General features: G+C 42.4%; 1 protein-coding gene across 1 annotated transcript in view; it reads left to right on the top strand.

Moving 5' to 3' along the window:
* Window positions 1–17477, top strand: part of pum3 (pumilio RNA-binding family member 3) — a gene marked incomplete at its 5' end in the record, with an annotated part of 38515 nt that extends 21038 nt beyond the window's left edge. The window contains 8 exons of the mRNA XM_080743070.1: window positions 197–295; window positions 941–994; window positions 3433–3513; window positions 4967–5109; window positions 9642–9864; window positions 11446–11533; window positions 13119–13209; window positions 16263–17477. Of these exons, the coding sequence (XP_080599196.1) occupies window positions 197–295; window positions 941–994; window positions 3433–3513; window positions 4967–5109; window positions 9642–9864; window positions 11446–11533; window positions 13119–13209; window positions 16263–16392 (909 nt within the window). The 3' untranslated portion in view covers window positions 16393–17477. The remainder of the gene's footprint in view (window positions 1–196; window positions 296–940; window positions 995–3432; window positions 3514–4966; window positions 5110–9641; window positions 9865–11445; window positions 11534–13118; window positions 13210–16262) is intronic.
* Window positions 17478–21105: the final 3628 nt, after the last annotated feature.

Raw genomic sequence — 21105 nt, forward strand, 5'->3', positions numbered from 1 at the left:
TATGATTATTTTGGGGGTCGCTGCCTGAAAAGGTTGAGAACCACTGGCCTAGAATGTCGATCCTTATACTGCAGACTTTGTTTTAAAGTGGCAAAATTGAAAGCTGCTTAATTTTACTAGAATGTCCAGCTTTCCAAAAAGGACAACATTAACTTCTCGAACACACTAACGTTTTATTGTGTTGGTCCTTCCCCAGGAGATGATCGAGGCGATCAGGGAGGCGGTGGTGTACATGGCGTACACGCACGACGGAGCGCGAGTAGCCATGAACTGCATTTGGCACGGTACGCCCAAGGTAAGCACCAGTGGTGGAAAAAGTACTCACCAGACACGTGCACACATAGAAGTCAAAGGGGGCTTGAGCCCCTGCCCTTTTATCCGTCTGTAAGAAGTGCCCTCTCTAGAGTCCAGACCATGCATGCAGTTTTCACTATGGTGAAAGAAATGCAAATGCCCTCTTTCCATGCCATACCTGAAGGCAGCATTCAAGAGAATCAGGCATCTTATGTTGAAAGAATTGCCCTCTCTGTCGAAAACCATGCCATAACCCACATCTCCAGTATGCTTAGTTTAGTGAGGTATCACACACCGAAAACAGCCGACATCCAAGCTCACAGCTTGGAGGTCTGCTATTTTCGATATTTCCACCAAAAGGCCCTTTTATAAATTTCAACCATTGCCTCTAACATTCTCTGCACATTCAACTCTCATCCAAATCTTCGCTTCTGGGGGGACCCTGTCACAACGTATTTTGAGATGGGGGTCCGCCGGCAAATACGTATAATGGGCCCACCCATCTGACCAGATGGGTGGGCCCTGTATATTTTGAACGCTTTCAAGACCTTTCCATGAGCGCTTTCAAGACCTTCAGGTGGGCCCTGATCCAGAAGAGCTTGAGAACCGCTGTTCTTTTTAATGTATTTGTCTTTTGATTCTTCAGGACAGAAAGATCATCATTAAAACCATGAAGACGTACATGGTGAAGTTCGCAACAGTAAGTGTTCACCTTTTCATGCAATGATAAATGGTATTCTTTTTTTTTTTTTTTACAATTTTATTTATACATTTTCAAGTTTAAGTTTAAAGACGAATAAAATACAATCACACACGTATAAGACATACCCTCCCACCCACCCCGTAAAATTTTAAAAAGGAAGAATTAAAAAAAATTAAACATCAAACATAATATATTACAAAAGAAGGAAAAGGTAAATAAAACAAATATAAAAATATCTGTACAATAAATTAAGATAATAAAAAGAAAAGAAAAGTGTCTTAATGCTCCTGTACAACCCTCAGGATGTTTTAGAAAGGTGAACGAGAAATGGTTGCCACATTTTCACAAACACTGTCGTCCTTAGAGAAACATCATATCTTATTTTTTCCATCTGCAACAAGTTGGTCATTTCTGCCAGCCATGCTTTAAAAGAGGGCACCTCCACTCCTTTCCAGAGGGTCAGAATATTCCTTTTGGCAATAACCATGCCATATTGTATAGCTTTACGTTGATAAGGAGACAAAAATGCTAACTCTTGGAATCCACCCAGAACAGCACAATAGGGGTCTGGGGCAATGACACAGTCAAACACATCTGAGAAAAACTTAAAAATGTCACTCCAGAATTTGCAGTATAATATATAAGACTTATGTAGCGCTTCTCTAGGTACTCCAAGTCACTTTACAGATAAAAAAACAACTTTACCGGTATTAGGGAGGAAAAGGAAAACCAGTTAAAAAGGTTCAAAAGTGTAGAAGAAAGGTGAAACTGTCCAGGGACCCTCATGGTTCGTTGAGGGGGTACCAAATGCCCGCTTAATGGTGTATAACTGAGTGTATAAATGGAACCAAATGGACCCTTACGGGTCTATCTGTTTACTCTCAGAGTTATGGGGGTCCTTGAAATGATACCGTGTCAAGGAAGGGGCCCAATTTCTTGCAAATATGTCCGCGGTGCATAGAGCCTAATCTGTGCTTGACAGGGAACCAGTGGAGGTCACGGAGGACTGGTGCAGTTGTCGAGTGTGGATGTAATGAAGGCGTGAATGTATGTCTACGTGCCTGTGAACTTGAATTAGATTGCCTATTTTCACCTAGTGTGTGTGCATGCTAGGGATAAGGAATGGGACGATGATCGCATCGTGGAGATTACATTTATTGTGAAATCGTCCTCCGCCATGCACTGGGATCAATTCACCTTTTATTTGCTGAGCTGCATATATTATTAGAATCCTGAAAAGTTAAAATTTTATTTCATTTCAAATGCATTTAGTTATACTTATGTTAACTTTATGAACTTAAATTACATTCAACATAAAAAAAGACTATTTTCTTTTTTTTTAAATACTTCAAAAGTCATAAGCTACTGAAGTAATTTAAGCGGGTCATGTTTGCATGTTTGGAATTGGAACAGCTGAAATCAATAATAATCAATCAGTATTCCGATATGAACCTGTATAGGCCGCATTAAGTGAAGGTGGGGGCCGCATGTGGCCCCCAGACCGCCAGTTGCCCATGTATGACTTAACCCCTCGATAATTGGTCAAATGGACCTGTAAATAACGCACTTGATACAGTCTTTTTTCTTTTTCTTTTTCACTCTGCCAAATGTCTTTGCCTGAAAATAGCAGATCTACAAGCTCATGCGTTGCAACCCAACGCGCTGTGAGCTTGTAGATCTGCTATTCTTTTGGCAAATGTTCTGCCCCAGGATAATGGATGTAGGTGATATTTTATTGCGATATCGTAATAATATCTACATGATTTGGTCTTAACAATCGTCATTTGACATTTTCATATCGTCTAGGGTTCCCACGGTCATGAAATTCCTGGAAATATTTTGAAATTAGAAAAATATTTTTCCAGTACTGGAAACGTTTTGGAATTGATCAAGGGTCCTGGAAGGTCCTGGAAAAAATAGCTATGCATTGTCTTTGGTTATTGATTTTGTTAATGCCTCTGAAATTACAAATTAAACATGGGCCAAATTGTCAAATATTAGAGGCAGAAATTGTGAAAATAGCCGATCTACATGCTCACAACGCCTCGCAACGCGAGGCGTTGTGAGCATGTAGATCTGCTATTTTCACAATAGAACCGTGTTATACAAAATTCCTCAACTCTTAGTGCTCGTCAGGGTGCCGGGTTCCCAGTTAAAACATGATTATTTCGGGGGTCACGGCCTGAAAAGGTTGAGAACCACTGGCATACTCTACCTGTCTTTGGGCATTGCGCATAGGAGTCAGCGACCTGTTATTGAGCTGAATTATTGCTATATAGTCCTGGAAATTGGGTTAAAAATTCTGGAAAAGTTTTGGAAATTAATTGATAAAAATGTGTGGGAACCCTGTATCGTCCCTTCCCTAGTGCATGCGTGCGTGCGTGTGTCACTCGGTTTTACTGTGTGAACTAATTACATGTGTGTATCATCCACAGGGCGAGTTTGGCCACCTGGTTCTTCTGGCCATATTTGACTGTGTTGACGACACCAAGCTGGTCAAACAGGCTGTTTTATCAGTAAGTTCACGCAACGACACACATTTACAGAAAAAACATATTGTATAATGAGTATGGTATGAAGAAAGAGCGACATGATTAAAGGACATGGTAGCATTTAGGGCATTCACGAATAGTGATTTTTAGTATTCAAATTATTCAACCTCAATGTATTTGAATAGTCGAATATTCGACAGGACTGGCCAAACTGTCAAATATTAAGTAAGCAAGAGGCGAACATTGTGAAAATATCCGATCTACATGCTCACAACGCCAACATAATCCATGTATGTCCTGTTTATCACGATAATGTTTACTTTCAGTCAGGACCGTTTTTAAACAATCGCGGGCCGCAGTGCCTTTGTAACGGCCGGTTTTGAACATGAAGGTGATTCAAAAGCTAGCTTAGGAGAAATGCCTATTAGGGAGACGGCACTTCCCGGTCACGTGATCTCGCGCTGCATTTCGGGAAATGGAGTGTTTTTCGTCACCGCAGTAGCCTGGTACAGTAGCTACAGTACAATATAGTTTACTGTACAAACGTCGACCGCGTCAATGGGCCCCCAGAGACATCAAAGGGATTGACGTGTTGCCACGTCGTGGAACTCGTAAGTTAACCTCTGACCTCTGAGTTAAGTTGAATATCCAATGACGTTACTCTTAACCCTTTTAGTGCCTGGGATCAAAAACAATTTTTTATTTGCTATTTTACTTACCCCGAGCTGCTTGGAGCAACGTGGGTGGTCCCGGCTCGCCCAGCGCTCACCAACGAGAGACGCTAGATGCTCCGACGATTTATTCCATTGAAAATGGTTTAAAATAAAGTTTAGACCCCCCCCAATGTTCACCAAATGTTCATTGTAGGCAGCGCGACGTATTCCAGGGTGCCTATCCCGAACATGTCCGGGATATTTAATAAAATGAATTATTTTATCGGAGGCCTCAACAAAGCCCCGGTCTAGACGTCCATCCTTGGCCGGGACTTAGACTCGGCCATCCACGGGCCGTATTCGCGCTAACGGCCGAATCGCGCCGCCCACTCCAATAATAAATCACATCTTTAGACAGGATTTTCTCCGGATTGTGTCCCCAGACCCAAAGAGAAAGTTTTTTGCGGCTGAAATAGCTTTAGATCGGGCTTCTAAATGGGTTAGCATTTTGGCTACGTGTCAGCTAGCTTCCTCCTCTGGACACCCATAGGATTGACCGGAGTGAAAACACAAGCCAGTTGGGAGAGGGTCGACGAAAGCTATAAAGAAGGTCAATGGAGAAATTCCTGGCACTCTAGCACCCCTTGTGGCCGGATGGCACTGTATGAGTTAACTGACTGCCAAACTTTACATCACCTCTTACACTACTACGTTTCAGGGACTAAATCTGTCAAATATATATATATATTTTTTTTTCTCTTTATAAAAAATTTAAAAAATAACCGTTCTCACATGTTGTCCCTCCTCCTCTGGGTCGTGTGCAGGAGATCCTGTCCTCTCTGGAAGAAGTGATCACTAATAAATACGGAAAGAAGGTTCTGTTGTACCTGCTGAGCCCCAGAGATCCTGCTCACGTCGTCCCGGAGATCATCAAGATGCTCCAGCAAGGAGACGCCAACGCACACAGGTAGAGCGAGAGAGAGAGATGGTCACTAAGAAAATAATAGATGGTTGTAACCCTATTGACAATGGTTAACTCAACTGCTGCCATGGCCGAGGAGCCTGAGAATTTCCCGTTGTACGGCCCTGCCATGCCCGAGGAACCCGAGAATTTTTTGTTGTTGTTTTTTTTTTTTAAAAAAGAAAATTTCAAAAAAAAGATTTTGACCCCAAAAAATGTAGTAGGCATGATAGCGATCGCGAAATCGCATGTTTAACCGCGTCCAGCAGATTACCAAGCGTGTCTATGAAGGGAGCGCTCGTTTTATGGTTAGATGTCACAGTTATTGTCCACGACATTAAGTTATTGTCCACGACATTGCAAGCGGCGCGAAGGCCAGCGGACCTTGGTCCTGCTCTTCGCCCCCGAGAGTTACGAAGCCGTGGTGAATGCAATCGTTATATTATTACGGCCTGGGCAAGCGCACGATAAACGCAATGATAATTGGGTTTTGGTGCACCTCGCGCGGTCCAAGTGACTACAACCGAGCGCTCCCTACGTCCGGTTCAGGTTCAGCCAATCACAGGGGGCTTGGGGGAGACCGGAACCAGACCGGAACAGGGACAGCCTTGGGCATACGCCAGACGCTGTTTAACCCCCATAGCAACCCCATCTTTCAAGCATGGCAGCCATCTTTGTTTACGTTTTAGGAAAACATAATGGCTGTTATCTCATGAATGCCTGAACGGATTTCCATTCGGATTTTTTTGTTTGAAAGCTGTGAGCAATGTGGACACACGTGGTGCATGATCTAGGCATGGGTGTGCATGATCCGTGCACTATGAATTACATGGAAGTCTATGGAGACGAATGGCAGGATTGGAGTACGAAGGTATTGTTAAATGGCAGCAGTTGAGTTAATCTACAAGCATATGTTTGACCCGATTCTTCTAATCCTTCTTCTAAATCAGGGGTTTTCAAACTATTGTATTGTGCTTTTGTATTTGGCCGCGGAACCCCATCTCAAAACATGCTGTTCCAGTGACACCCAGAAGCAGAGTTACAAAAGTCTGCTTTGAAAAAAATATACAGTATATTCAAAGATAGCAGATCTACAAGCTCGCAGTGTGTTGTGAGCTTGTATACCTGCTACTTTTTTTCAATAACTAAAGTTCCAGTGGGTTTAATGGGTTAAATAGACCGAAATAAATATTTACCACTACTAGGGATGGGACAATAAGCGATATAGTCGGTAATTGTGTTAAAATTTTAATTTGATTTAATTTATTGTAATATCGCCCTCTGTCATGCACTGGGATCAATTCACCTTTCATTTGCCGAGCTGCATATCCGGTACCATTTAAACCCTCTATTGGTAAAACGTACTCAAAATATATGTACTTGATACAGTCTTTTTTTTTTTTCAATCAAAAAAAAAATAGCCAAATCTCTTAGCCAAAAAAAATGTTTTTTGGCAAATGTTCCGCCCCAGGATAACGGTTGTTTTGATTATGGCGATGATATTGTAAATCGCGATTTCTTGACATGAAATTTTCATATCGGGCCATCCCTACTAGAGATGGACCAGAATTCTTGGCCGATGCCGATCCACCGGTTTTATGAAGGTCTGACCTGCCAAAACCGATTTTTCCGATACCGATTTCTTTAGCTAAGAACTAGAAAATAGGGTTGCTCCAATACCCTTTTTTTCAGGCCAAGTAGGCCTACAAGACATACTTCAATTTGAGGACCAATAAGCTAGAAGAACACTAATGCCAAATCAATCACAATAGTACAATATCCAAAATCACAGACAATATCCAGTCTAATATGACCGTCTGGACTAGGCAGGAGGAAAGCAGGTCACGCATGCTTTTTTGTCCCCTTCTTTTTGGAGACGACATTGCTGCTACTTTCTAATGTTTACTTTAGTCACAGGACCAGAGCATCATGCTGTGCAGTGCCATAGACACAATAGACCGTTTGTCAGCCTTCTGATTGGTCCCTGAGACTCCCTGACTGGCCAACCAGAAAAAAACATTCACTTTTTGCTATCGGGGGTGGAGTTTGTGCAGTGGAGAATGTTAAATGTGGCTTTCAAAATTGTCCGCAGTGCGCGACACGGCGATCGCCCGGTACGGCCGCGATCTCGGCCGTGATCTCGCTCATCATAATGAATAAGCTTCAACAAACTAGTTCACATGGACCATATCAATGGTCTAAGAGTCACGATTGGGTACATATATTTTAAATGGGCAGAATTACGAAAAGCCAGCCTATTATGTGAGGTTAGGATTATAGTTCTGTCCTCTTCCTACCCAGGATGCAATGCGCGGTCTATTCTCTTTCTGATCCAGAGGATTAAACTAATTAAAACATTTATTTTCGGGGGGAAAACTACTGTTTTGCTATGTAATTACTGTACCTTTTTCTTCCCTTTTTATTAATATCACGTAGATGTGTTTTTTTGTGGTACTTTATATAGCTGTAATGAGGCTATGAAGGGGAAAAAAAATCCCATCCACTACCACTATAAAAGAATCTGCAAAGAGGATTCTGTCCCACTGGGATTAAACAAATTAAAACATATATTTTCGGGTAAACCCCCTGTTTTGCAATGTAACTACTGTACCTTTGTCTTCCCTTTTTATTAATATCACCTAGATGTTTTTAATTTGGTACTTTATATAGCTGTAATGAGGCTATGAAGGGAAAAAAAAATCCCATTCACTGCCACTATAAAAACAATCTGCCCAGGGTCAAATGTCCTATCATAGTAACAGGGCAGAGTGGGGCGGGATTTGCAAAAGGGCTTATTGACATAAAACCGGCATTTACAGTAGGGCATTCACGAATAGTTTGTTTTTTCTAATTGATTGACCTCAAAGTATTCGAATAGTGGAATATTCGACAGGACTGGCCAAACTGTCAAATATTAAGTAAGCAAGAGGCGTTGTGAGCATGTAGATTGGCTATTTTCACAATATTTATCTGCGGAACCGAGTCACATTAAATATAATACCTATAATTATAAGTGCTTGTCAGGGTGGGGGTTCCCAGTTCAAATATGTTTATTTTGGGGGTCACAGCCTAAAAAGGTTTGAGAACCCCTGGTATAGAGCATTTACAAATTCATCCACCAGGGGCATTGACAACTCATGCTTATGACCTCCTATCTAGCCACGCTTTATAAACTATATATTTTTTAAAGAGAAAAAAAACAAGCGAATATTCGACTTCGGTGAACAACGTCGAATAGTGACTTTGATATTCCAATATTCGAATATTTGGTGAATACCCTAATTTACAGTATGTCAGTGACCTGCCGGTCACCGATTCGGGCCGGTTTGATATCATACCTGCCGATTTTTGATATTGGCCGATTTCCGATGTCCATCCCTAATCCCTAGGGGTGTAACGATATAGTAACTGTATCGAAATATTGTTTTTAACTTAAAAAAATCGAAGTAGATCGAAATGAAAACAGCTAAAATCGAATCGTATCGTTTTATTTTGTATCGTATCGAATCGGCAGTGTATCGATACTACCTACTTGGGCATTGTATTTAGCATTTTAAGAAGAACTTATCCTTTCCATATAGCTACACTGGTCTATCGATAAACGTGTGTATCGATAGATCTCTGGGTTCATGTCGAGGTGCAAGTTTGTCAATATACAATGTCCATGTATTTGGTAGATAATCACTGTTTACTTATATATATCCATAATAATACATGTTTTCCTTAAAAACCTACACTACCCACACCTTTCACACAGATTTAATTTCTTTGCTAAATAGTTACTATGTCGATTTTAAATCATTGAATCGAATTGTATCGTATCGCCATGAATGAACCAATATCGTCCATGTATCGTATCGTCAACCATGTATCGTGATATGTATCGAATCGCTATTAACCCATTTAGGCCTGAACACATTATGACGCAATATTTTATGCTTTAAATATAAAAAAATAGCAGATATACAAGATCACAGCGCGGCACCGAGTGCCGCGCTGCGAGCTTGTAGATCTGCTATTTTTGAAAAATCGTGAAAATTAGAATTTTGACCCGATTCTATAAGTGTCTTTTGAATCGTTGTAAGGTTTTTGGAAAAACTATGTCAGCAATCTGGCCAGCCATCGTCAAAGAAAAGGTCCTTTTCACTTCACTGGAGCTCAGTTAGTATGTTCTTGAGAGACTACTATGTCAGTGGTTCTCATAATTTTTCATGTGAAGGACCCCCAAAATGATATTTATTTGGCCACAGACCCCCATCTCAAAATATTTAGTTCCAGGGACCCCCCCCCCAGAAGCAAAATTTGAGTTACAAACATTCGCTTTGAAAATACATAATATTCAAAGATTTGCACACATTTTCACGACTTTTTTTCAAAAATAGCTGATCTACGAGCTCGCAGCGCGGCACTCGCGCTGTGAGCTTGTATATCTGCTATTTTTCACTGGTTAAAGCAGTCAATAATTCTAGGCCTAAATGGGTTAAAATGTATCGTTACACCCCTACTAATCCCCACCCTGCCTCTCCCCCTCCCTGCAGTAAGAAGGACACGGCGGTGCGTCGCAGGGAGCTCCTGGAGGTGGTGTCCCCGCCGCTGCTGGATCACCTGAGGGAGCAGGCCTCCTCCATGGTGCTGGACAAGGCCTCCAGCGTCACCGTCAGTGACATCCTAGGCTCGGCGCTCGGGGACCTGCGGCCCGCCATGGCGGCCGTGGCGGCCCTGGCCAACCAGGAGCTGGTGCCGGGCGGGACGGACGGACAGGTGAGGAAGGGTTAACACTAGGGGTGTAACGATACATTTTAACAGCGATACGATACGCATCACGATACATGGTTAAGGATACGATACATGGACGATATTGGTTCATTCATGGCGATACGATACGATTCGATTCAATGATTTAAAATCGATATAGTAACTATTTAGCATAGAAATTAAATCTGTTTAAACATGTAAAAAATCTATTATTATGGAAGTAAACGTTGTGTTTTATCTAGCAAATACATGGACATTGTATTTCAACACATATGGACAAACCCACCTTGACATGAACACAGAGATTACACATATCGATAGACCAAGATTAGCTATATGGAATGGAAAAGTAATTAGACCCCTTTTTTTAATTTTCCCTCTTAAAATTGCGAAATACCAGGCACAAATACTTAGTTTCCATACAATCAATTATTTGCATTGCAAAACGATTCGATACTGATTACTGCATTTTAAAACGATACGATACGGTAGCCAAAACGGTACGATATTTAGCTTTCGCAAACGATATAGTAGATCATTGCAAATTAAAATCGATTTTTCGATTCAGTTACTATATCGTTACACCCCTAGTTAACACGTTTTGGGGCACTAGATGGCGTTCTTGGCGATCCATTCAGAGCATGCTGTACTGTGTCGCGCTGATTTTTTTTTACCTAAATGCAACACAGTCAAGAACGACACTTTCCCTTTCTCCACACACTGTGGAGGCATATCTAATTTAATAGCTTTACTCACACACTAATATCTAACAGATTTACTCACACACAGTGGCCACACCAGCAGGATACACTGTATGACACAGAAACCCATCATAACAAATAGGCGTATTAGCAACACACATCAGCTATTTTCTGTGAATAGTATTTTCAAAGGGATGTTCAAGTGGCCAAAAAAGCAAGTCTTCACCTGGTTCCCCTCATCACCTTTCCAGTTTTGATTTGTTTTTCTTATGAAGAAAATAAGTTCTGTGGTTCACATGAGTTTCACTTTCTGTTTTGACATAAATTACACGCATTAATAGATAGAATAGAATCGATTAATTACAAGCATATATAATAGATCTACAGATTTAAACCCTAAAGGCCCATTCCCACTGGGCCAGATAACAGATAAAAAAAATCTCTTTCTCCAGATATTTTTCCATTCAAAGTGGATGGTAGATACAGATAAAAAGAAAAATATTTACCACAGATATTTGCCACAGATACTTTTATCTGTGGCAAATATTCTTTTTTTATCTGTTATCTGGCCCAGTGGGAATGGGCCTTAACCCTTGAAAAATAATCCCTTTCACCCATGATTCACTTCTAAAAGTCAAATCTTCAGTGGTAGTTAGATTTGTTCATGTAGCTCTGTCTTGGCATAGAAATGTAAAACCGTGTGTGTGTGTGTGTGTGTGTGTGTGTGTGTGTGTGTGTGTGTGTGTGTGTGTGTGTGTGTGTGTGTGTGTGTGTGTGTGTGTGTGTGTGTGTGTGTGTGTGTGTGTGTGTGTGTGTGTGTGTGTGTGTGTGTGTGTGTGTGTGTGTGCGCGCGTGTGTTTATGTGTGCGTGCATGTGCGTGTGCAGCTCCACATGGCAGAGCATCCCGCAGGTCACCTGGTGCTGAAATGGCTGATAGAGCAAGATAAGAAACTGGTCGAGGCAGAGAAGGAAGGTAGGGTTACACTCACAAGGCACACATACACACACACACACACACAAAGAAAAGAAGAAAAAAAAAAAAGAAAACACACTCAATGATTGAAGACTACAAACACAGTATAATTTGAAAGCTTTATATTTTATTTTGTTGATTGCTTTTGATACAGTAATGGTCTTTCTTTCTTTCTTTCTTTCTGAGCTATGAAAAATGTCTTTAAGGTTTTTTAAAGGTTTTTTTTTATATCAGGAAAATGGCTTTATCTCTCCAGATTGCGTTCTTGTTTAAAACTAGCCCTTCTCTACGGACTATAACACAATCACGGATGACCGCGATTATCATTTTTTCTTTACCGGGTGAAAGAAATGACCCTTACAAGTCTGTAACTCTGACAGTGTACAAATGGAACCAAATGGTTCCATTTGTACACTGTCAGAGTTAAGGGGAGACGTTGAAATGTAAAAGTTTGAGAAGCAGTGATCTGGGCATCCTCCCTAAAATCAACCCACAGGTTGAAACTCTTTATTTGAATAGAACAACTCAACTTTATTTATATAGCACATTTCACATGACAAGTCAATCAAAGTGCTGTACAAGTTAAAAACAAAGAGCGAACAGTGCAATAAGAACAAAACAAGTGCTGGTAGAAGTGTGGCAACACCGATTTCAAGTTGCAGTGATTAAAGTCCCCCGCCACGATTGATATGGCCTCCGGGTGCTTATTCTCCTGCTTGCCGATGACATCGCTCAGCTCGTCCATAGCCTCCGATGCATTCACTTCTGGTGGGATGTATACAGCCGTTAGCAACACACAAGGAAACTCCCTGGGTAGGTAGAACGGTCTACACCGTAGTGTTAGATGTTCCAACACCGGCGAGCAGTGTTGGGAGACTATATCCACATTAGTACACCAAGAGTCGTTGATGTGAAACAGAACACCGCCCGCTTTTGTCTTTCCTGTGTTTTCCATGGAACGGTCCGTGCGGAACACAGAGAAGCCATCTAGCTGTACCGCCCTGTCAGGGACGTCAGCTTTCAACCACGTCTCCGTGAAACAAAACACACAGCAGTTCCTTATATCCCTTTGAGAGCGCACCCGGTTTCGGAGGTCGTCCATTTTGTTGTCTATAGCTTGGACGTTGGCCAACAATATGCTGGGAATGGGTGGTCGAGAGGGACGTCCTCGTAGTTTCACTAGAGCGCCACCTCGCTTCCCCCTCTTCCTCCTGTGGCCACGCCATGGTGGAACCGGGTTGTTGTTGTTGTGTAGCTCTCTCGGCAAATCCCGAGGCATCAAAACGTCTGAAGCAACAAATCTCATGTCCAGTAAAGTCTGGCGATCATAGGTCATCGTACAAGACGCGTTTCGTGCAAAGACAGTGACATACAACATTAAGACAAGCAATAAGGCGAAAGCAGCTCTCAGCGTGTCGCCCTGGAACGGCGCCATCTTCGTCCCCCCGACTTACGGCAGCAACCGCTCACTGTCGCAAAGCCACGTCCCCAAGTGCCTTGCTATTGTGAAATAAGCACAAAAAGAAAAACATAAGAACATAAGATGATCTCTGTCTGTCTGTCTCTCTCTTGTCCTGTGTGTCAGAGCGGTTCAGTAGGATCCTGGTGGACACGGTAGGAATGGACAAACTGATGACCTGGGTCAACGTCAACAGAGGAGCTATGGTGCTCTGCTGGTCAGTTTCACGCTCCTCGCACACACACACTCTCTCACACACACACACACACACACACACACACACATACACACACACACACACACACACACATTTTAACCATTTATTTATGTCCACACAAAGGAGATACATACAGGGACACAAATAGTATAGGTGCAGTAGAGTAACATTTACAAAATCATGGCATTATGTCTTCATGATACAATAGCAAGGCACTTGGTACTCTACGGGTATAAGTAACAGCGTCTCCGCCATATGTGGCGGCTGCCGATTATAGCGGAGACGGAACAATACTTTGCCAGCCTTTTTGCCTCTTTTTTAGGCACTCCAAGTTGTTGCAACCCTCTAACAACCAGCCTGTGGGTATGTCCTAGGCTGCCAAATATAAAAACAAATAGTCTGCACCTGTACCCCAGCTCTGAGATCGTATTTAGGAGAGGTTGGTATTTAATGACCTTGGTCATGAAAGCTTCCTCTAGGCTAGGGTCAAAGGTGCAGGCCATCTCCAATACAGACACTTCCCTGGACTCTTCATCAACCACAACAACATCTGGTGTATTAGCTGTCAAAGATGCAAAAATGTCCAAGTTATCACAGAGATGAAACATGGATGGAATGGCACGGGAATGTTTGTACATTCTCACTGAGGGTGCATGATATTTTGATATGTCCTTTGCTATGAGTTCCACTATTCTATCATGGCGTGCTATGTACATCCCTTTGTATGCATAGCAGCCATTCAAGATATGTGACAGTGTTTCAGTGATCTGTTCTGTGGTGTGATGCAAGCAATGAGGAACCTGGGTGCTGGGGAACCAGATGGAAAGATTGAGTCTGGTGGGAAGGACTTGTAATCTGGCTTTAATTGTAAATGTGATGATGTCCTCATTGAGTGCAGTGTTCTTAAGGAATGAATGTGAGACAGAGTGGTCAGCATAGGGGAGACATGCAAGTTTCCCCTGGAGTTTCAGTCCAGTCCAGTGTTGTTGCTGTTGGTGTTTGTGTAGGTCCATGAGGGCGCGTCTGGCACCTGTAGCTGTTAGCAAGTGACTGAGACCAGCATAGGTGGCTGTTGCCCTGACCTGGATGAGGGGGTCAGTTATAAAGTCCTCTGAAACCCTCACAGTCCCAGAGTCAGACCGCACCCATTGTAGGGACACTCCAGTACGGACACAGAGGTCATTAAGGTCTGGCCAATCTGACCAGACCCCGAAACCAGCGGAACGGGTGTCCAGTTTCCCGCTTGGTTTCCTCCTGAACCCAAGGAAATGAGGCTCTGAATCCCTGGCCAATGGGACCTTACGCCTCCTCAGGTCCAGGAACAGGGAGGATGGAGCCAGCTCCCTAACATCCTTGTCATCGTTATTCAGCATTTTTAGAAGGTGGGAAATCCGCATGCTGGTGTAGATCCATTCCACGTTTGGCAGGCCTAACCCTCCCTCCCACTGTGGATGAAATATAATGTCACGGGTACTATGTGTATTGAGGCCAAACCATTTACATAACTGTTTTGTCGTTCATTTCACACAGTACCTTTTGTTGTATGTGGACATTAGAGAACAAGTGTTGGACTTTGGAGAGCGCCACCTGTCTGACAGCCTCCAGCTTCATGGAGAGTGGTAGTGGACACCTGTCAATCAGGCCCAGCCTAGCTGTGTATTCAGACAGGATGTTGTTAACCTGCTCTTTCCATTCACCTGCGATGTTAACTTTATGTCCTAAATAGTTGTATGTCTCGTGAAGAGAGTACACACGTATGGGTTCTGATGCTATTGTAAATGCTGGGGGTGAGTCTGTTTTTGAATGATACCACCGGTTCCCTCCACTCCTCCTCTCATACAAAACGGCACATTTTGTGTTTTTAATAGTACTCTCCTCCCTAGAGACTAACACAATATCGTCGGCATACCCCTGTACAGGGTTGGGGGAGATTACACCATGGGGGGCACACTGACACATCCACTTAATCCATTGGTTAGTAGCAATTATAAAATTAACTGCACTCCAAGGGCAGCCGGTTTTAATGCCTATCTGCAGAGGTGTTGGTTGAGTCAATTGTTTTCCACAGATTACTTGGATAAAGGAGCCTTTATAAACATCTTTCACAATGTCAATAAATAGTTGGGGTAGCTGTATTTCCTCCAAAGATTTAATCATAACATTGTGGGTTAATGTTCCAAATGCATCCCTGAAATCAAGAAAGACTGAATACAGTTTGCATGATTCATGTTTAAAGTCATCAATCCCTGTTTTAAGACAGAAAACATGCTCATTCATACCCTGCCTGTTGATATAGGCCTTCTGTTTAGTGGACAGGATGTCAGCATCCACCAACCAGGGAAGGACTCTAGCAAGTATGCATTTCATGAAAACCTTGTAGATGGTGGGTAGAAGAGATATGTCTCTCCAGGTTGTCAAGTCCTCAGGGATATTGTCTTTTTTGGGGATGCGGTGGATTAAAGCTCCCTTCCATGAATCTGGTACTCTCTTATTCTCTAAGCAGATGTTAAAAATAGATGTTAATATATGGCATGACTGCGTGGCTTTAAGGGACTCATATGTCACCCCGTCTATGCCGCTGGCTTTACAGTTAGGGAGACCATGTAGAACAGCCTGTACCTCATCTACTACGTGCATACATGCACACATGGTTGTGTATAGTGCCTTACATTTTTCCCCCGGAGATTTCTAAAAATCTTTATATCAATAATTTAAGCCTAGAATCAAGGCATCCAGGATGCTGGTGATTTGATTCTGTGAAAAAAAAAAGAAAGAAAAAAATGTATATTTAATTATTTGATATACAGTGGTATATTTAATAAATACAGTTGTTTTTTGCGGCTTTCACAGAATCAAATGTATTATGGTCATCATTCACCAGGATCCTGGATGGATTATAGGCTTAAAATAATCGATACAACTTTTTTTCTGAAATGTCTATGCAATGGAAAGTTGAATTGAGCTTTGGATCGGTGAAACCACAAGATGGCCTCATTTTATGATTTGCAAAACATAAAATGATAATAAATTAATATTTTGTATTGTGTGTGCAGCCTCCTGGACAGCGTGGACCAGTCTGTGTCCGCAGAGGTGAGAGCAGCGCTGACGTCCATCAAAGCACGTCTCCAAGACATCAACAACAGCAAAGGGGTTGAAATCCTGCTAGAGAAGCTCAGTACATAGACACACATACAGAATGTGTGTGTGCGCGCGCGCGCGCGCACACACACACACACACACACACACACACACACACACACACACACACACACACACACACACACACACACACACACACACACAGGGACGTGTTGGGCCCCTGATTCAGCCCGGGAAAAAGAGTTGCAGAGGCCCTCATTGCGTGCTATAGAGAGAGATCTCTCTATAGCGCTGCTACTACTCAAAGATTTGCCTTTTCAGATCATGACAAGTGACAAGCCAGTGGGCCAATTACTTGAGTTATATTTCGTCATTGTCGGGTTGAAAGCTTGTACTTCCGAAACCATTTGTTTTGTATTTATCATGTTAAAAATGATTTAAACTAGTGAAAAACAGCCGATCTGCTGTTTTCACTACTTTTGTGCGACGGCCTTGTATGATGAAGCAGGGCTTTGCTTTGCGAAAACATTTACACATTTGAAACTTGGAGATACAAGGTTTCTGCCCGACAGTGACGATTTACTTTGTTGGCCGCCCAGCCCCCAAAATGGAACATTTTATTTTTATTTTTTCCCAATGGCCGGTCTGGACGGGCCGGGAATGAACCGGCCGTTGGGGAGTTGTCCCGCTTTTCCCAATGACCAGCACGTCCCTGTACACACACACACACACACACACACAGAGTGGGAGTACATACACACAGAACGTGAATATGATGTGTTTATAAAGCAATGTGTATAATAGCATCAACATGTATGACCGAGGCACAAATAGTTTGAGATTAAATATTTGCAGACACATTTTTCGGACCCGTTCATGCTTCTTTGTGTTCCCCGTGTGTACAGACAAAACAGTTATGCTGCGTTCACACTCTGGCAGATGCAAAAGATAAGAAGCCACGCTGAATCGCTGTTGAAGTGTTTATGTCAGTAGTTTTCAACCCTTTTCATATCGAGGTCCATTATTTAATCGCCATTTGAGCCGCGGACCATCGTGTGATTTAGCCCCTCAGATCCCAAGAATATTTTGTTTGCGTTGCATAGGGATTTCGTCCACAAGTCCATTCTGTATTGATGTGGTGCCATAGGAGAGATAATAACCATTGTGTTGTGTACACGTATTCTAAATTGAGTAATGCAGATTTAACTCACAAGAGTGTCAAATGAAACCAAATGGACCCCTACGGGTCCATTTGGTTTCATTTGACGCTCTCGTGAGTTAAATTGTTGTTAAAACATCTGTAGGGGTCCATTTGGTTTCATTTGATGCTCTCTAGAGTTGAAGATCTATAAGGGTCCATTTGGTTACATCATTTAGCTGGGGACCACTGGTTGAGAACCAATGTTTTACACCAAAGCATGTATCAGACAAGCGAGAGAAAATCTAAAGGCTCGCCCTGAGGTTAATAAGGACACAGAAATAACTAGTTTTCCCACCGTCATAAGCAAGAATTATGTGAAGAGTGAAGGAGAATGCGGAAAATTGCATAAAATAAAAACAACAACACTTAGCTGCAGCGCAACTTGGATTGTAGGTTTTTAGATTGTTTAGAGCAGGTTCTCCGCTTAGTTTTCCCCAAGGGCCAAATTATCTCTAGAGTACCAAGCCGAGGGCCACAACATTGCAGGGGGCGACGGTGGCGTTCCTGCTACTCCAGGAACAATTCAGATATCGTCGTCGTCGGTCGGGTGAAAATCTTGTGTGTCCAAAACCGTTCGTTTTGCAGTTATCATTTTTAAAATGATTTAAACTAGTGAAAACAGCCGATCTACAAGCACACAACGCCTCGCACTGTGAGGTGTTGAGTGCTTGTAGATTTGCTGTTTTCACTACTTTTGTGAGACGGCCTTGTATGATGAAGCAGGGCTTTACTTTGCGAAAGAACTTTGGAGATACAAGGTTTCCACCCGACAATGACGATATACTAGTGTTGTTGCTGCTCCTATACAATAATTATTACTGGGGTTGGTGGGGGCCAGATAGTAGCCCCCCGTGGTGCCGCCTATTGGGGAACCCTGGTGTAGAGGCTACAAACGTCATGTGACGCTCTGTCTCGTCATGTCACTGGCTTCCTTTGGAAATGCAAGGTGGACGGTAGCTTTGCAGCTGCCATTTGTGAACGCAGCATTACTCTTATTCTCTCTTCTGTCTCGCAATCCGAATCCCTCCTCCCCTCTGTGGGTGTTTTTCGACCGGCAAAGAACGGGTTCAGGTTCTTTCTGAACCAGAGGCTTTTCCACCGAGAACCGAGTTGGTTCTGAAACGTAACAAAATCCTTGGTTCCTCTGGTTCAATCTGGTGGAAACGCAAGCCGGTTCGCAAGAACGAACCAAGGCTCCAAGAAAGTTGAACGGCACTCTGTTCTCGAACCAAGGTTCTTTTGGTGGAAAAGGCCCCTGTTGGTGTTCAGAGAACCAGATTTGATATTTTTTTAATTTAAGTTTTTCCTTTTCCTGTGGTTCTCCACTCTGGTCTGAAGTGATGTAATTTCATTATCCAGGTTTTGAGAAGTGCTGAGTTAAGACTTTTTTGCACGGCTCAAATAACGGAGAAAATATAAATTGCTATTCCACTTCGGTATTTTACTTTTAAGGATAATAATGTCCCCCTTATGTTTGTTGTTCAGCAGTCAATAATACAACTTAGGATATTTGTATTTTTTATGGTTTTACTGGAAGAATACATCTTAAGTTAAATACCACAAAAAGCCCACTGGTGTCCCATTTTTGTGTTTGTTTTTTTGTAAGATTTTGTAACTTGGGAATTATAATTTAGTTGTAGCTGCTGCCCTTTTGAGCAGTTGAAATGAACAATAAATAAATAAAAGGTATTTGCTACATACGGCTTTTGTCTTTATTGTAACTAAAATAATATGAAGGATTTGAATGACTTGCTTGGAGGGGGTAATACAATAGTTCGCTGTGGCTTGATTGATTTGATTTCCTTATTTTACCTTATTTCCAAAGAGACGTGATATCTGGGTAGAGTAGAGAGTAGAGAAAAGTCTCTTGTGCGACATGACTTTGCATTAGTGTAAACTAAAGTAACTACTTTTGGCGTAAAGGTAAAAACAATTGGAGAAAGTACATTTACTCAAGTACAATTTGAGTAAGGCTGCACACACACCAAAATATGGTCGCCAGTGGATAAACTCTTTTGGTGCGTGGCTGACTAAAAACACAGAGCGCAGCGCATTGTGTCCCAAAGCCAGTGCCGTTTTTCGGGCCGAATATCGGAGTGATTTTCGGAGTGCGTGAATAAAAAAATCAACCTCACGTTATGTCAATCACGTTTGCACACTGCCGCCGGTTTCGTATTTATTTTCGGACCAGGTTAGATTTTTTTTCCGATTTTCGCAGCTGTTGCACTGAGTCCCTTGCTCTCTCTCCCTTTCCTCTCTCTCTCCCTGGCCTACAGCTTTCGGATTTCCAAAACGCAACGAAAACACGCAGTGCAGTGTGCAACCACCTTAAGTCAGTGGTGCTCAAACCTTTTCATGTGAAGGACCCCCAAAATGATATGTATTTTGGCCACGGACCCACATCTCAAAATATTTAGTTCCAGGGACCCCCCCCCCCCCCCCCCCAGAAGCAAAATTTGAGTTACAAATGTTTGCTTAAAAAAATACATATATTCAAAGATGTTCACACATTTTTCACGACTTTTCAAAAATAGCAGCTCTACAAGCTCGCAGCGCGGCTTTTGGAGTGAACGATCCCTTTAATGTCCAATACTTAAATTGCTGCCAAACCTCTGATAGGCCTATCCATTCACTTTGGGCATAATGTATGTAAACAAGAAATTGAAGGGTAGATTTATGCTTGATAATGATGTACGTGTACGCGTGTTCAAATCATACAGTTGTGCTTGAAATTATTCAACCCCCTCTGAAAAATAGGTTCATTAGTGTAGCCACTGTTCCTTTGACTTTTAACTTGTGAACTATGCTCAAAGCTGTACTTTTAGGAACATTCAGTGCCTTTGCAATTGTTTTACACCCTTTTCCTTTTTTAAGCTCTTTAAATGACAATAGGACTTTGATTGAATGACTTTATTAGATTGACTTTATTAGAAGTTTGCATAGAAAAAGGTACAGTTTCATGACAGTACCGTTCACTGGGTCAACTAAAAGGAGATTCTAGAAAAGACTAAGCTTATTTCCATAGGAAACCATTGAAGTGCTGATTAAGCAGTGTATGTTTTATGATTAAAATGATATGTAACAGGGTTGAATATCCACATTTTTTTGGATCATAGATTATTGTTAGTACGACATGCTCAAGACCACAGAATTAGTCTTAATAACTTTTAATCTTACACATAAGGATGGTTGGTAGATGGGGTGGCACGGTGGCACAGTGGTTAGCGCTTCGCCTCACAGCTAGAAGGTCCTGGGTTCGATTCCTGCCGGGGGACGCTGTGGGTGCTGGGGGCGTGTTTCTCCCTCTGCGTCATCAGCGCCCACACCCTAGGAGGGGTCGGCGATAGGGCCTTTCTGTGTGGAGTTTGCATGTTCTCCCCGTGTCTCCTAGGGTTGATATACCCTCACAAAAACATGCAGGTAATCCTGGTCTCAATAATGCCTCCCTCTGGCCAGCCGGGGCGCTTGATGGAGGGGAAAGGAACTGGTTGGAAAAACGTGTTCCTTCCACGCGCTAGGTCCATCCCGGGGAAATCCCCCCTGTCAGGTGAAAAGAAACAACTTGGACTACTCATGCATTGAAGGAAGCATGAGGT

The sequence above is a fragment of the Nannobrachium achirus genome (genome assembly GCF_963921795.1).
Source record: "Nannobrachium achirus genome assembly, chromosome: 15".
Classification (NCBI taxonomy): Eukaryota; Metazoa; Chordata; class Actinopteri; order Myctophiformes; family Myctophidae; genus Nannobrachium; species Nannobrachium achirus.